This window comes from Miniopterus natalensis, chromosome 11 (genome assembly GCF_054644295.1).
Source record: "Miniopterus natalensis isolate mMinNat1 chromosome 11, mMinNat1.hap1, whole genome shotgun sequence".
NCBI lineage: Eukaryota > Metazoa > Chordata > Mammalia > Chiroptera > Miniopteridae > Miniopterus > Miniopterus natalensis.
Window position 1 is genome coordinate 75,798,046 of NC_142091.1, and position 16,361 is coordinate 75,814,406.

The window sequence follows — 16,361 nt, forward strand, 5'->3', positions numbered from 1 at the left end:
GCCGACCTTCGACAGAGCAAGAGCCTCCAGAATGGCCCAGGTCACCAGTGGGGGAGGAAACGTGGGTCTAGACCCCCTGCTGCGTCTCAGAGCTCAGGCTCCCTGTAGGGCCCCTTCCCAAAGGAGGAAACTCCTGTGGTCGCTGTGCAAGTGCCCGGAGTCTGGGGCCACTAGGTGCAGGTGCTCCCTGGGGTGGGGGCTCTGAGTGTTCCCGCCATCTCTCCGGTGGGGCTGGTGTCAGCTGATCAACCGCCTTCTCTGCACCCCATTTCCCATTGGCGTCTTGTCTGAAAGCCCTACTGGCCTCCAGACTAGCCACTCAGCACGTGATGAGGCTGTCACCTGCCAGGCCCATGCCAGGTGCTCCCTGCCCCCAGGGGTCTGTGTTCTGGGGGAGGGCAATAGACAGGAAATAATCAGATACCCCGTTGCCGGGGGTGCAGGGGAGTGCTGGGGGGTTAGGAGGCCCAGACCCGAAGGAAGCGAGGGGTGAGCCACTGTGCACAGGCAGGTCCGTGGCGAGAGCGTCCTAGGAACAGTGCGGAGCCAGCGGCCTGGGCCACGCCCCGCGGCCTTTTCTTGTCGCAGACGAACTCACTTGTGTGTGATTTTAGCCATGTGCTCCCACTTCTCTCTGGTCTGGATTTCCAAGCAGCCCTCAGGTACTCTGACCACTCCGGGTCACTGATCGAGGACATGGTCAGTTTTTAAGTGGACTTCAGGGAGTCCCCTTCCCACCAGCCTCACAGTTGCAGAGGTGGGCCGGCCAGGCCACTGACAAATCTGACCCACGTATTACCTAGAAGGCCTCTTGGGCCAGGCAGGTAGTTCTGTGACCAGCAAGGGGATCCATGGAAACCCCTCAACAGCACTAGATCCCAAAGATGTGTGTGGAGCCGGACCAGAGTCCCAGGACTCCCACTCCCTGCCCGCATCCCCGTCCCCACACATAGCCAGGCTCTGCCTTCCCCTCTCAGTGCTTCCTTCCAGGGCTGGGTGCCCAAGTCCACACCTCTGGAGTCCAGGCTGTGCAGGTGTGGTTACTGTTACAATGCATTCAGTGCAGGGACTGGGGTCTGCAAATTAAGGCCTGGCTCTCATCCCACTGCCCCAGGAACACTGGACCACAGGGCGCTCTCTCCCCCAAATGCAGTTTTGATGGGTTCAGGCCCACTTGCATGTAACTAATAGCCGATGTATAAACAGGGCAAGGAGAGGGAAGAAAGAAGGACTCTGCCCTTTTAAGTAAACGGCGAAAATGTGGTAAATACGGTAAGTGCCTCTGCCCCCCGTGGGCTGCAGGCCTCCTCCTCAGCTGTTCCAATCAACCTGCAATCTAATTCCAAATTGTATGTGTGTTTCTGACACCATCAATTTTCCTTCCCATCCATATTTTTCTCATGATTCAGCTTTTTCTAACCACTCAAAAATCCATCCTTCTGATCCTCAGGCTTGCCCTCCAGCAGGCGGGGTAGCTGGTGAGTGGCAGGTTTGGGGATCCTTCCTTCCTGCCAGACATAACTTCCTCTCGGGGTTTCCTCTGTGTCTTCCTAATTCTGCCAATAGAGCATGTTCTTGACGTCTAGTCGGACGCGGGGAGGATGCCCCAGGAAGGTGGCTGGGCTCTGTGCGGCCAGGTGCGGTTAGCTTTCAGAAAATTCTCAGTGATTGAGACAGTCCTGGGATGGCTCCGTCTGAACTCGGAGCGGCAGGGACGGGCCTGGTCCATAATCCTCTCTCTGCCTTTATTTTTAAGGCATCACGAGCCTGCTGGCCAATGGCGTTTACTCGGCGGCCTACCCCCTGCACGATGTAAGTGACCTTGAGAACACAGTTTATCTCTGCGTCACCCTCGCCAGATCCCCGGGGGCCACACACCCCAGGGAGCTCTCATTATCCTGCGGTCTCGGCTTCCTGCTTTGGCTCTCCCTTAAATGTCAGCCTCGCACAGGCCTCCTCTGTTCCCCCGAGCAGGGACTGAGAAGTCGCAGGCCCATCTTTTCCTGCAGAACAATTCTACCAGAAACGTTGGTGGCAGAAACTCTGCCCTGGCTCTGTGTGAACCTCGGGGCCACCGGTCCACTGCCTGTCTTCCCTGGCTCTGGCTCGGTGCCCCCCCCCCCCCCCGGGTTCTGGCAATGGCCCGGGCTCTGCGTGTTTCTATCTCTGCCGAGCGAGTGGCCAGCCTCCTGAACTGAATCTCCAAATCCCCCTGGGATCCCCCTGACAAATATAGCCCGTGGCCCCGGCCCACGCTGTCTTGGCTCGGGGTGGAGAGAGCGAGATGATTCCTTCTCATTGTATCTATGGAAACAGGGGTTAGAGTTCAGCGGGGCACTGGGAATGGGCCGTGGGGCCTGAGCAGTGTGGGAACCCCGGACAGAGGATCTCGAACTTTCCAAATGTGCATTGCTGCGAAGACGAGGCGCCAAGAAGCAGGAGAGAGAGGGTGGACCTGGGTGGCCAGAGACCCAGACACCAGTCCCGGCCACACTCCCTGGGGTCTTCAGTGGAAATAGCCCCTTGCTGTCTCTGAGCCTCAGTGTCCCGCCCTGTCCCGTTGCCAGGGCCAGTGTGGGTGTCAGGGGACGCAGAAACGAAAGGGTTTTCGGCAGCAGTGGCTGGACAAACAGAGAGAGGGAGCTGGAACCTGGGGGGCATCCCCCCAGAACACTGACCTGTGCCTGTCCCCTGTCACTCACTGTAGGGATTTGAGGTCGACCGGCGTTCCCACATTTGTGCCTTCACGCATGCTGTTCCTTCTGCCTGTCATGCTCTTCCCTCCATGCATGGCCCACAGCATCGGATGCCACCCCCTTCCAATGCCTGGCTCACTGCGTTCATTCATTCACTCATTCATTCATTCATTCGTTCAGTGAGAACATCTGTCAGCCAGAGGACACCTGCCGGAGCGGCATGTGCTCTGAGCGAGACCCCCAGGAGGGCTCCGTAATCAGTGTGTCCACTGGCCGCTCGGCAGCTTTCGGGCTTCCTCCCTGGTCAGCATCTACCCCCTTGGGGTCACCAGCAAACTGACCTCTGGGTAGACGAGGTGCTGCGGCACCCATGTGGCCGTCTCAGCCATGAGAAGAGCTACAGGGCAGGGGAGGTCCTTGGAGACTCTGGGGAAGCTGGTCCCGCTGCTCTCGGAGCGTCTCCATTCCAAGGCCAGGGCGTCGGGTGGCTTGCCTGTGGTCCAGTCCCCCCACCCGGAGGTGGCTGGCGGGGCCGGCGGGGTCGTGGAAGGAGCTGGTGAGTGGAACGAGCAGTGGGCAGACCTCCAGGAGGCCTCCGAGCTTTATCTGCCAGGCGATGCTCAGGACCAGCCCCTCCCTCCACCCCTGCTGGACCCTCACAGAGCCCCTCTCTGGTGGCTCCTGCTTAGTCACTGGTGTCATCGCTGGTACATGGGACTCACTTTTGACTTTTAGACCTTCCCCTGCCATTGCACTTGGAGCTGGGATCCGAGTCCCAGGTCTGATCAGTTTCAGGTTTCTGTCCTCAGGAAAGTCGATGAGCCTCAATGTTTCCATCTGTAAAATGGGAGATTTGGGCTCCCTGATCTCTGCATGCAGCGACCACATCATTTATTGCCCCTCCTGGGGCACCTGAGAGTGACAGGGGCCCCACCAGAACAGGGCACTGGAGACAGGACACTGGCACCGTCCTGCAGAGTGGACCGTGTGTTCCCCCTATTGATAGACTCCCCAGCCCCACAAGCCACCTCCAGGGACCTAACCGCAGTCCTTTCTGGGACTTTGCCTCTGGGTCGGGGGGAGGGCAGAGCTCACAGGACACACGGAGCACTTGGTGTCAGGAGGGAGGCCTGGTCCCCCTCTGCTCTGTGTGAAGTTTCGCCCCAGGTCGATGTTAATGGTGTCTGCGTGCTTGGGGAGTTTGATTGGAAACGTAAGGGAGGGAGCCACCTGAGAGCGCCCTCGGATGACAATGTCCCTTTTCCCTTTTCCCGCAGGGAGACTATGAGGGTGAGAACGTGGAGTTCAACGACAGGAAAGTAAGTGGACACGAGTGGGGGGGGCTCCGGCAGGTCCGGAGGGACCCCAGGGCCGCGGGAGGGCCGGGGCAGGGCAGGCCGCGCAGTGGGCGTCTGCGGTGCAGGCTCCTGCTCCGGCGTTTGGGGGAGCGCCGGTGAACCCCACTTGGCTGGCCCTTTGCTCGTTCTGATTCTCGGCAACGTCGGGGGCAGGCTCTGGTGAGCGTGGGAAAGGCTGTGCTCCTCAAGGCTCCCCGGCCCGGCTGGGGGGAGAACCCGTGTCCTACCCGGGACAGTCCACCTCCGGCTGTGTTTGCCGGCATCGGCCCGCCCCTGCCCCGCTCCGGGCAGATAAGTTTGGGGGCCGCTGTGGCCAGCTGCGTGGACAGCCACGGCCCCCAGCAGCACCCTGGGGAAACCTGCTGAGTGGTGTTCGACCCAGTGCTTCTCAGACTTACTTGGCCTGGAACCCTTCCTAGCGGACAAGTTAGTTTCGTGGACACACTTTGGTTCCCCAGTTTGGTTCCTGATTCCAGCCCCCCCCCCCCCCCCCGCTCTCCAGGAAGCTCTGTTCATCCACCCCCCACTCCCCGTAAACATCTTCCCACCCCCGCCGGCTCTCCCGGTCCCCTCCGCGCTCCGGAAGGTTCTGCCCTGCCTTCCTGCCCACGTGCCCACACCCAGATACCAGCCTCGCTCCTTGCTCCCTGTCGCCCCTCTCCGTTCCCCGACAAGCTCAGGCCTCCCGCCCCTCGGGAGCAGCCCTCCCTGGGCCCCCGACCCTTTGGGCCCCTTGTCCTGCCTCTCGCCCCGAGAGCGGGTCCTCCCACGGTGGTGGGTAGAGATGCTCCCCTGAGAACCTCACAATGGCAGCCTTGTCCCAGATCACAGGGGCCGGGAACCTCTGGGTCTGGAATGTTCCCTGTTCCCGCCTCCCCCCAGCCCCCCATCCGTGTTTTTAAACCTCTGGTACTTGATCCAACTTGCCCGCCCAGGAATCCAGCTGAAGATGCTATCTGAGTTAGCGCAAAATTACATATTTGGTTATTTTTAGTGGAACATCTGGCATTCGTCTGAGACCCCATGACTTGCCGAACTCCCCCACCCCTCCCGGCCCCGCCTGGCCAGCCTCGCCTCTGAGGCCAGCCCCTTCCCCTCTCTCTCACCCTTTTGAACCGGCCACCCCTCCTGGCCCAACCCTGTCCTCCAGGTCACAGGCCCCCCCACCCCGTCCCCCGCCCTCCTCGCCGCGCTCCAGCCACCCCGGCTGCCTCGCTGATCTGAAGACACCCCGGGAGAGGGTTGCTTCTGTGCCAAGACTCTCTCGTTCAGTTGCTTTTTTCAGGAACTATTCGCTGGACACTGCTGGGTGCCAGCCCGGCAAACACGGCCCCGCGTGTACCCAGACCCGCCCGTGCTCTATGCATGGAGTGCTGCCCACCCTCCACCCAACCCCTTTTAATTTTATGGCCCAGCAACGAACGCAAGGCCTGGCCCACGGCGGTAGCCAGGGAGTATTAGATGGGTGTGTGGATGGGTGGGTGGGTAGATGGATGGGTGGACGGGTGGATGGATGGGTGCGTGGACGGATGGGTAGATGGGTGTGTGGATGGATGGGTGGATGGATGGATGGATGGATGGATGGGTGCGTGGACGGATGGGTAGATGGGTGTGTGGATGGATGGATGGGTGCGTGGACGGATGGGTAGACGGGTGTGTGGATGGATGGGTGGATGGATGGACGGGTGGATGGATGGGTGCGTGGACGGATGGGTAGATGGGTGTGTGGATGGATGGATGGATGGATGGATGGATGGATGGATGGGTGGATGGGTGGGTGGATGGATGGATGGATGGATGGGTGGATGGATGGATGGGTGGATGGATGGGTGGATGGATGGGTAGATGGTTATGTGGATGGATGGATGGATGGATGGATGGATGGATGGATGGATGGATGGATGGATGGATGGATGGATGGATGGGTGGGTGGATGGGTGGGTGGATGGGTGGGTGGATGGATGGATGGATGGATGGGTGGATGGATGGATGGATGGGTGGATGGATGGGTGGATGGATGGGTAGATGGTTATGTGGATGGATGGATGGATGGATGGATGGATGGATGGATGGATGGATGGATGGATGGATGGATGGGTGGATGGATGGATGGGTGGATGGATGGATGGGTGGGTGGACGGATGGGTAGATGGGTGTGTGGATGGATGGGTGGATGGATGGATGGGTGGATGGATGGATGGGTGGATGGATGGGTGGATGGATGGATGGGTGGATGGATGGGTGGATGGATGGATGGGTGGATGGATGGATGGATGGATGGATGGATGGATGGATGGGTGGATGGATGGACAAATGGACAATGAATGGATGGATGGAATAAGGGAAAACGGAAGGAGGGAGGGAGCCCTGGACAGGTGTTTGGGTCCTAATTCAGAACCTAGAGAACTCGCTTTCCCATGGTAACTCCACCTTAAGGGACCTGGTTCTGACTATTTGGCCTCTCCAATGACAAGATCTGTGGCCTCCTGTCCATAACAGGAGCCCTGGGTCCCTGACCTCGGGGACAGGATGGAAACGGGTAAGCCAAGGCCATTGTCCTGTGCTGAGCTGGAGGGGCAGGGACACAGCCAGAGGCAGGCGCGGCCGTAACTGTGGGTGGCTGCAGCTCCCCCCCCCGCACCGCCGCCTCCTTTAGACGGGGATTAGGGTGGCTGCATCCTGGGCCGGGCTGAGAGCCACAGGCCCTGACCCATTCTCCCTCCCTCCCTCCCTTTATCCATCCATCCATCCATCCATCCATCCATCCATCCATCCATCCACCCAGCAGTTACTTACTGGAAACCTGTTATCTGCCCTGGGCCTTGTTCGGGATGTTGGGGATGACACAGACCAGACAAACCTGGTCTCCCTGGGGCCTCCGTTCTGGGGGGACATGGCAAGGGGCAAGTACCTACACAGCCATTAAGAACTGCATCCGTGCCCAGCGTGTGCGGGCCCAGGTGGGGGGTCTGGGCGGGAGGGAAGAGTGCTGGCAGGTTGAGCCGAGACCCCTCCAAGGCCTGGGTGCCGGGAGGCTCTAGGTCACTGTGACTGGAGCCGCCGGCTCCCCACCCAGGGCCCCGGCACCTCCCACCCTGCTCAGGAGGCCGGGGTGCACGGCGGAGTCCTGCCAACAGTAACAGGGAAATCTTAAGTCAGGTTTCTCTACCTTGACGGCTGCGGGGTGATTGATGGTCTCTCCTTGGCAGGAAGAAAACTCCACCAGGGCAAAGCGGCTTGTGTAGGAATCGGGGTGTGCCCCCATTTGTCGCAGCTCTAGGTGGAGGGTGGCCAGCCAGCTGTGGGCCAGTGCCCCGGGCAGGTTTGGGAACACGGTGACTAGTGTGACATGGCCATGCCTTCGAGAGGCTCTCGTGGCTTCTCCCCTGTGCGTCCCTGGCCTGTCCTGTCTTCCTTCCCTCTCTCCCTCCCAGGATCTCCCCCCCCCCCCGGGCACCTCCTGCCTGTCTGTGGTATAAATCAGTGACTCGATTTCAGCTGGGGGAGGAACTGCCCGGACCGGAGGGGCTGTGCGGTCTCATCAAAGTTTGCCCGCTTAGGCCTCCCTGTTTACAGGGTAAAACCGTGGGCTTTGCGTCACTTTCTGCATAACCAGGCTCAGTGAGACAGGGAGCCCCAGCCCTCTGCCTTCCACGGAGCCCCCTCATGTGCATTAGCCCGTCTGGGTTCCTTCTGTGACCGTGGGAAGGACAGGGTCCTTCAGTATAAAGGTGACCATGGGGCCCAGAGCAGGGATCCCTGGCTGCCCACCGAGGCTCGGACGGGAGGGCCGGACCCAGCTCACCCACGCGGGACTCAGTGGTCAGAGTCTGCGCAGGACCGCCCGCGAGGGGCTCAGAGAGGTCTGCCCCGGAGGCCCCCCCCCCGCAGGGGCACAGCGGGGCGGCCGTGCGTCCCAGTTCCCGCTGCAGAGCCCCCCGCCCCCACCCCAGCAGCAGGCCTTGCTGTTCTGGCCTCGGGACTCGGCGTCGTGCTGGATGCGTCCTGTTTGTACCACTCGCAGGACCGCAGGTCTGGAGGCAGCCGCCCCGTAAAGATCAGAGCAGGCTAACCCGGGACGCTGACAGCCAGCTCGCTTGTAATTTATTGAGACGCCGAAGTTATTTCCCTCCCTGCTTTGGGAGGCGTGGGGCCCGCTGAGGCGGGTGTTCCCTCTCAGAGCGGCGGGAGCAGCCCAGAAGGGGGGCAACTGGCTGGAGGGCCATTGCCAGGGACCCCGACTCCCTGGTCTGAGGAAGCTGCTCCCACCCAGTGAGCCTCTTACATAGTTTTATACGTTTGTGCCTAGAAACGGAGAATGTGCCGGCTCAGGCTGGGGTCACGGAGCTGTGTGGCTGGGGCTTAGACAGCCCACATTGATTCTCGCAGCTCCGGAGGCTGGAAGCCGAGGATCCAGGGGCCGGCCGGGGGCGTTCAGGGGAGAGCTCGCTTCCGGGCATGCAGACGGCCGCCTCCTTGCTGTGTCCCCACATGGCCTTTCCTCCCTGCGTGTGTGTGGAGAAGGGAAGCTCCAGTGTCCCTTCCTATAGGGACACCCTTCTTATAGGGACACCAGTGCTATCACATCCAAAACCCATTTTTATACCTCCTTTAACCTTGATTACTTCCCAAAAACCCCATCTCCAAATACAGTCCCATCGGGGGTTAGGGCTCCAACATGAGTTTTGGGGACACAAACATTCAGTCCATAGTATAGAGTGTTTGGGGTGATGATATAAGATGGGGCATGTTCTCATGGGGCCACAGCAAAACCTGAGCATAGGAAACCCCCAAAAATTTTTTAATTGAGTATAGGAGACCTCCCCCCCAAATTTTTTTTTAATTTAAATATTAAGAAAAGGGGAAAGGGCACAAGGCCAGCTGCAGTGTACAGAGACCAGAGGACCCGGGCGAGACAGGTGAGCGAGGCACGGAAGGCCCCCGGTGGGTCCCAGCTCCCCTGCAGCCAGCCCTGTGACCTCGGGCTCGGAGTTAAGGCCGGGCGAGCGCTAGTTACCCCAGGACGTGGGATTTCGTTCTTGCAGGCAGCAGCCCTGACACGGCGTTTCCCTGGGACACCCTGTGCGTGTTCACACAAGGCGTCCGATCTGTCGCGCTCATTACCGGCCCTGCCTACAGCCCGGGGGTAATGGGGTGTGTGCAGACTTCATTTATTTTACTAAGTGTGTTAATCAGACAGCCCATCTCAGGAGATCAACGCCGAGCCCTATGCATCCCATGAGATTTTTTTTTTTTAATCTTGCCACTTGCATTTCTTTGCTCCAGAGCCTGGTGGGTTCTGTCCTTTATCCCGATGGTTCCGTGTGTGACAAGGACAACCGGGAAACGTCAATGGAAAAGCCTCACAGTGTCAGGGGTCTTAGATCAATTCCAGATCAGATCAGGAAGGGCGAGGATTCCACGTCTTTCCCACCCCCACCGTCACCCGAACATGTAGCTCATTCCTGCCCAGGGAGTCTCCGCCCCATCGCTGGCCGTCAGCGCCAGCTCAGCTCCCACCGAGGTGGCTTCTTCAGGACCCTGACCGGACCTGAACGCTGTGACCCAGTTTTTCCGTGTCCATCTCCCCCACCAGAATGGGGGCTCGGGTCTCAGGGCTGTGTGTGCCGATTTCACCTCTGAAAGCACGGTGCCCAGCACGGTGCCCGACACCTGGCCGACTCTCAGCAAGTGTTTGTTGAATGAATGAATGATGCACCTATGAGCTGAGAGCATCGGCCCCGGGTTCTGGGAAGAAACCTGGGGGCGTTGTACTTTCTCCAGCCGCTCACCGCTTTCTCTCTCCCAGCTCCTGTACGAAGAGTGGGCGAGCTATGGCGTCTTCTACAAGTACCAGCCCATCGACCTGGTCAGGTGAGAGGGAGCAGGCCGGGCTCCCCGGGCGGCTGGGGGAGGCAAGTCCCGAGCCAGATGCCCGTTGGGTAAATGTCCCCGTGTGTCCCAACTGCACCGGCTGCTCGGTACCTGGGAACCTGTTGGAACTTGAAGAGCTGTGTCGAGGGCCCACGGTCTCCTGGCAGGACCAGCAGCCTCAGTTTACGCGGTTCATGCGAACTCGCTGGAGGGCGGGCCCTTTCGAAACGCTCGCCGGGTCCTGAACGCGCAGCCTGGCCTCACTCAGCTCGGGGACTGGCCAGGTTCTTGCGTCGCTGTGTTGAGAGGCAGAGAAGAGCTGCCTCAAAGGGTGTCCTGTCCCAGAGGACCTCTGTCCCGAGGCCGGGAAGGCGGGTGGACCAGATGAAGCAGTGTGTGTCCCCTGGGGACCAGCGCTCAGCCCGTGAAAATTCGTTTAGACCCATCACGGTGTCAGAGACGCTTAATAAGGGGAGCAATGGCCTCTCCTGGTGCCTCCAGGCCTGAGTAAGTTCCAGTTCTCGGCTGATCAGGACGTGGAAGGAAGCTGGCAGCCTCCCGGGGCCCTCCATCGAGCCCCCCAGCATATGCATCGCAGACCACCTTCCTGGGGCAGAGAAGAGAGGGGGCGGACATAGGAAAAGCAGAGAGCACCCCCAAACCTGGCAGCCTGGCTCCGAGCCCCGCTCACTCTCTACTTCTTGGTCCAGAGAACCTGTAGCCCCAATCTGTTCCCTGCAGGGGAGGGGACGGGACATGTCTGGTGCAGGATGAGATGCGCCTGTCTCTGTTTGGTTCTGCAGGAAGTACTTTGGGGAGAAGATCGGCCTGTACTTCGCCTGGCTGGGCGTGTACACCCAGATGCTCATCCCTGCGTCCGTGGTCGGGGTCATCGTCTTCCTCTACGGATGCGCCACCGTCGATGACAACATCCCCAGGTAGGCGGGCCTGTCCCAGGACACAGCACACGCCTGCGCCCCGCGGCAGGCCTCCTGGGGACGCGGGCCCCAGCCCTCCCGACACACACTCCACCCCAGACGGGGCGTGCGGGCCACACGCCGTCAGGAGGAGGGGCCCAGCGCAAGGGGCTTCATCGCAGGCTGAAGACGAGGTGTCTTTTTCGGGCGTGGACACCCTGGGAGACATTTTAGTGGCGAGAGCAGACAGAAAACAGCCCTGGCTGGCGTGGCTCAGTGGTTAGAGTGTCGGACGGTGCAGCAGAGGGTCTTGGGTTCGATTTCCCGTCAAGGGCACCCCCCTGGGTTGCAGGTTCGATTCCAGGCCCCGGTTGGGGTGCGTTCGGGAGGCAGCCAATTGATGTGCCTCTCTGACGTCGATGTCTCTCTCTCTAAAAATCAATGGGGAAAATATCCTCAGGTGAGAATTAACAAAATAACCAAAAAAAAGCGCACAGAAAACAAACACCAGCTCCTGTTTCCCTCTGAAGTTTCCTTTCCCCTGTTCTCAGTAATTATGCGACAGGGAAATTCACTATCTCCTTGTGAGGTTAGGAAATGTGGGGACCCACCGGCCGGGTCTCTCTCTGCCTCGACCCGGGGGCTCGGGAAGTGTGGCGGGAACCGCAGCCCAGGCCTCGGGCGCAGAGCCCACGCTCCTGCTGCGTGCCGCCCACCACGGGTTCGGGCGGGCGCGGGAGCCCAGGGACGGGGGCCGAGCCCCAGAGACAGCCCGGCCTGTGCGCGGTGGGGTGAGTCCCCCAGTGACAGCCAGAACACGAGTCACGTCGTACGAGCTCAGGGAACCCCGTCCCACCGCGTGCATAGACGCCTCCCTTCCTTTCCAGTTGTCCCCTAGACCTGCCAACACTGACCCAGAGACACCGTGTTGCGTGTGAAGACTATAGGCCACTGTGCGTAGCGGGGGACCCTCGCTTACGAGGGCGGACGCCCGCTGGCCCTGCCTCCCGGGAGCCCCCGGTCTCTCTAGGACATCTGCTGGGCTCCGTTTCCTACGACACAGCCCCGCGGCTCTAAAGCCGAGCTGCGGCCTGGAAAGTGCCCCTCTGTCCGCTCGGGAGAGAGCGTGTGAGCCTTTACCTGGCGAGGAGACCGGCTTGTTGGGGCCCACAGCGCAGAGGCCATATCCGGTAAACCTCTGTGCAAATTATGTTTTCACACATGAGTAACACCCCAAATACTCCACCCGCCCAGCGTCCAGCATTGCAGGAATCTGGCTTATTTTGGGCACAGGCAGGAGAAAGCTTGTCCCTTTGTTTGCTAATGTGACGTGAGGTCACTATGCTTAGGAGTGACTGTGCCGAAGATGACAGTGGCCTTGATGTGGTGGGGATTTAACTCTAAAACCCCAAGGGACGTGGCCAGTGGAAGGTAGGGAGCCCTCGTGGTCCCCCTGGGAGGCCGCTGGGGACTTCACCTCCCCCCCCGGGGACGCAGAGCCAGCTGAGGCTGTTCCCAGGCGGGCGTGCATTCCCCGGCAGGGCACTGCAATGCCCTGGCCAGGCCAGCGCCGCCAGGGTCAGAGAGGCAGGCGGCACTTTCCGGGGACTTCAGCCTCTGCCTACGACTAGGGGTGCTCCCCTGGGAGTCTGATCTGCCCCTCCACGCCCTCCAGAGAACGAGCCATCCCATTCCTTGTTTTGATTTTGGCTGAAGGGGGAGAAGGGGGAGGCAGAGGATTTAAAACTGGCAGAAAAAGGCTGTTCGTCTGGCTGGCATTGGTGCTGGCAGGGAGGACTGTGGCGGCCCCGGGGGCTCACGGCGGGCAGAGAGGCAAGGCCCGGCCCTCCCTGGGGCGTCCTGCCCCGCACACCCCGGTTCCTTCTGGGAGAGGCCCCCAGGAGACAGGAAGCCCCGGGAGGGGCAAGGGACGGACCCCCCAAGGCGGGTCCCGGGCCTCCTTTCAAAACCACTGCGGCCGCCTGGCGCCTGGTGTTCCCCGCCTGGCGCCTGGTTGCCCGGAGCCGGAGCGTGGCCTGCGCGTGCCAGCGCTATTCCAGGGCTCCTCCGCTCTGTGGGGCCTTCCTGACAACAGCGCAGGCACGTGGGCGCGCTTCCCTCTCCGCACCCCCATGCTGCAGATGGGGAAACTGAGGCCCAGGGAGTCTGAGTCCCCTGCCTGAGGGCACATAGGTCCCCGGTGGTGGAGCAGAGACCAATCCAGAGCTAGCTGGCTGCACCTGCCCCGCCTGCTGCAGGCACCGGCCCCTCACGTGCACACATGCACGCACACGCACCGCGCACCCCTTGGGCGCACACGCACACTCGCCTCGTGCACGCCCACCGCACAATTCCCCAGGCGCCCCGAGGCAGCAGGCTCGGCCACCGTCCGCCTTTGCCCCCTCGTGCCCCACACAGAGCTGGGCCCGCACTGCCCTGCGCAGCTCGTCAGTAAGCCCTCGGTGAGCAACCGAGAGGACGAAGCGGCCGGAATGCCGGCCGTGATGAGAAGAGGAGCCCCCGGAGCCACCCCGCAGACGTCAGACACCCAGGCTGCGGGCCTGCCATGATTCTGTGCATGAAATGCATCAGAAATTAGAAACAGAGCAAACCGCCCCCACCCCCGGCTGCTCCCGGACTAACCGTCTAAGCCCTGGGAGCGAGCACTCCTGCCTGGTCCCTGCGAGCCCCGCATCTTGTCCAAGTCCGTGGGGAGGAGGCCGGGCGGGCCAGGGCTGGCAGGGCCTTGTTCTGCCCCTCCCCTAATCTCCCAGAAGGTTAAAGACCTGGCCAGGGGCACGGCGCCCAGGTCTCCTAGTCTCAGCGGGGAGCCCTCCTGTGGCCTCTGAGCAGCAGATGAGCCGTGCAGGGCACAGGATTTGTGGATACAGAGACCAGGGCTCAGATTCCCCTCCGCTGTGTGGCCCTGAGCAGGTGACTTTTCTTCTCTGGTCTAAACGCTCACCTGCCCTTCTCTGGCCACGTGGCAGGTCTGGTGGGTCACACCCGGGCTGGCTACAGAAGCTGCAGGGCTGTTGTTCAAAAATCATTAAGGATTTATTTTCACTTTGTTTTGTTAATGCTCACCGGGGGATATGTTTCCCCACTGATTTTTAGAGAGAGTGGAAGGGAGGCAGGAAGGGGAAGAAAGAGAGAGAGAGACATCGATGTGAGAGAGACACATCAGTTGGTTGCCTCCTGCACGCACCCTACCGGGGCCTGGGAAACGAACCTGCAACCCAGGTCCTCGTGCCCTTGACCGGAAATCGAACCCGAGACCCCTTGTGGTGTGCAGGCCGACGCTCTAACCACTTAGCCACACCGGCCGGGACAATCATTAAGAATTTTAAGGTCAGAACAGCCAAGCAAGAGCCCGGGGCCCTTCTGAGCGTGGGGCCCCATATGAGAGCACGTGTCGCATGCCCAGGGTGGCGAGGAGGGGCGTGCCACCGGCTGAAGCGGGCTGGGCTGCCTGCCCTGTGTCCGCCGCGGCAGGGACCAAGGCTCTCTGTGTCCCCCGGCTCGGGCCCGGCACGCTCCCCACCCCGGCCTGGCTCCCGGGAGGCGTCCGGCCCTCGTGGACTGGCGGGGTCCCCGCACAGCCCTGCCCGACGCTCAGCGGCTCCCCCCCCCCCCCCCAGCATGGAGATGTGCGACCAGAGACACAACATCACCATGTGCCCGCTGTGCGACAAGACCTGCAGCTACTGGAAGATGAGCTCGGCCTGCGCCACGGCCCGCGCCAGCCACCTGTTCGACAACCCGGCCACTGTCTTCTTCTCCATCTTCATGGCCCTCTGGGGTGAGCACAGCAGGGGGCGGGGGGGCTGCTTTCCTTCCTGGGGCTGTCCACAGCGTGTGCCGGGGATAAACGCGCAGGGAGGTTGTGGAAGCATCCCCGCCCCCGCTTTATCTGCGGTTCCCAGGGTCTCGCTGTGTCGCAGACACGAACGACCTATTCCGACCCAGCCTGGAGCCCCTTAGGAAAAGCCGGGGAGGGCGCTTTGCTCTCAGAAACATCTCCCCTGGGACCGGGGTCTCTTGGCCCAGGAAGCAGCTGCTGTAGAGCAGGGAGTGCCTGGGGCTCCGCATTCCTCCCTGAGCCGACCCCGGGGCGCATGTCTCATCAGATCCTTGCAGCATCCCTATGGGTTGCTTGTGCCCATTTCACAGGTGAGGAAGCCGGGGCCCCTGAGAGGCTCCTGGGTTGCCCGGGGTCACTGAACTCCCGAGTGGCCAAGGCGAGGATTGAAATGTCAGGTCCAGGATCCGAGTCCCCGTGTCCCTGACCTGTGCCCCCTCCACTGCCACCCTACCCCACCCCCGCCTCTCTGGATCCTCTGTCCATCGGGGACCATCCCCCTGATACCCTCCCATAGCCTGCTGCTCCGCCTCCCCAGCCTGCCTCGCCCTCCTCAACACCTTAGCGCCGGTCAGCTCACGGTCCACTCCTCCTCGGACCTGGGCACAGGAAGCTGCCCCCTGGTTGCCCTGGCGGAGGCTCTGCGCAGCGTATCCCAGTGACCCCACAACAGCGCACAGCAGAGGGAGGCTCTGTTAGTGTCTCTGATGAGGACACTGAAGCCCAGAGAGGTTAGGTGACTTGCCCAAGATCACACAGCTAACAGATTCATAACAGATGTGACAGATCCATGTCCCGTCACGGCTGTCCATCCAGATGTCCTCCGAGCCCTGTTCTGTGCCCTCCTGGGGGAGCAGAGACTCACCTAGAGCGGGCAGTGAGGGGCACTCGGGTAGAGATGGTGCCCAGCCAGCCAGCCAGCCGTTCAGCTCGCACCATGCGGCCAGCTTGCTTGCTTCACACTCCTTTACTGAGCACCTACTATGTGCTAAGCAGTGCCGCTTCACACCCTCAGAGGTGTTGGCCAGCCCTTACCAACAGCCCATCCTCGGGGGAGAAACAGATGGCTCCACCCGCACCCCCACAACCCCCAGGAGGGAAAGGGCAAACCTGTTTTGCCGTCTGCCCCCCACTGTCTGCCCCCCGCCTGCTCCAGCTCCGCTTCCCCCCGGGAGACACAAATGCACCTGCCCGTCACGCAGTCAAGGGCAAGTTCGGTCTGCACATTCCCACAGGGGGAAATAACCAAAAAGCCAACCGCTCCCGTGAAGCTCTTACTTTAGGAAAAAGGAGATTATTGGAAGTCAAAGCAGAAGCAGCGGGAAAGAGCCTGCTGGGCTGAGAGGCATGTGCCGGCCGCCCCTGCGCAGGGTAGAGGGGGGGACAGTCCCTCTGTCCCCGGGCCTTTCACACTCCTTTTCGAGCATAATTAGCAGAGATCTTGAGTTGCTGGTTTTTTAATCCCGTGCTCAATTATTTTTTCATTACCCTCTCGGGGACCGTCTTCCTACGGGTGTTTCGTCACCCACTGTGTCCTTCCTTCCTTTCTCCGTCCTCGAGCTGTTAATATTTCCGCTCGCAGAGGGACGGAGCAGCCCCAAGCCTGTTCCTGTGGGAGGGGAGCGGGCTGTGTCGCCGGGATGGCCCCAGCCTG

At 61.1% G+C, this 16,361-nt stretch overlaps 1 protein-coding gene across 2 annotated transcripts in view; it reads left to right on the forward strand.

Annotated features, from left to right (window-relative positions):
* Positions 1–16,361, forward strand: part of ANO1 (anoctamin 1) — a 67,859-nt gene that overhangs the window by 22,028 nt on the left and 29,470 nt on the right. The window contains exons 7-12 of one of the 2 annotated variants that reach the window (XM_087822065.1): positions 1,207–1,272; positions 1,757–1,812; positions 3,974–4,015; positions 9,864–9,928; positions 10,732–10,866; positions 14,487–14,647. In XM_087822065.1, coding sequence (XP_087678191.1) covers positions 1,207–1,272; positions 1,757–1,812; positions 3,974–4,015; positions 9,864–9,928; positions 10,732–10,866; positions 14,487–14,647 — 525 coding nt within the window. The remainder of the gene's footprint in view (positions 1–1,206; positions 1,273–1,756; positions 1,813–3,973; positions 4,016–9,863; positions 9,929–10,731; positions 10,867–14,486; positions 14,648–16,361) is intronic. The other variant, XM_087822066.1, reaches the window with a different exon arrangement.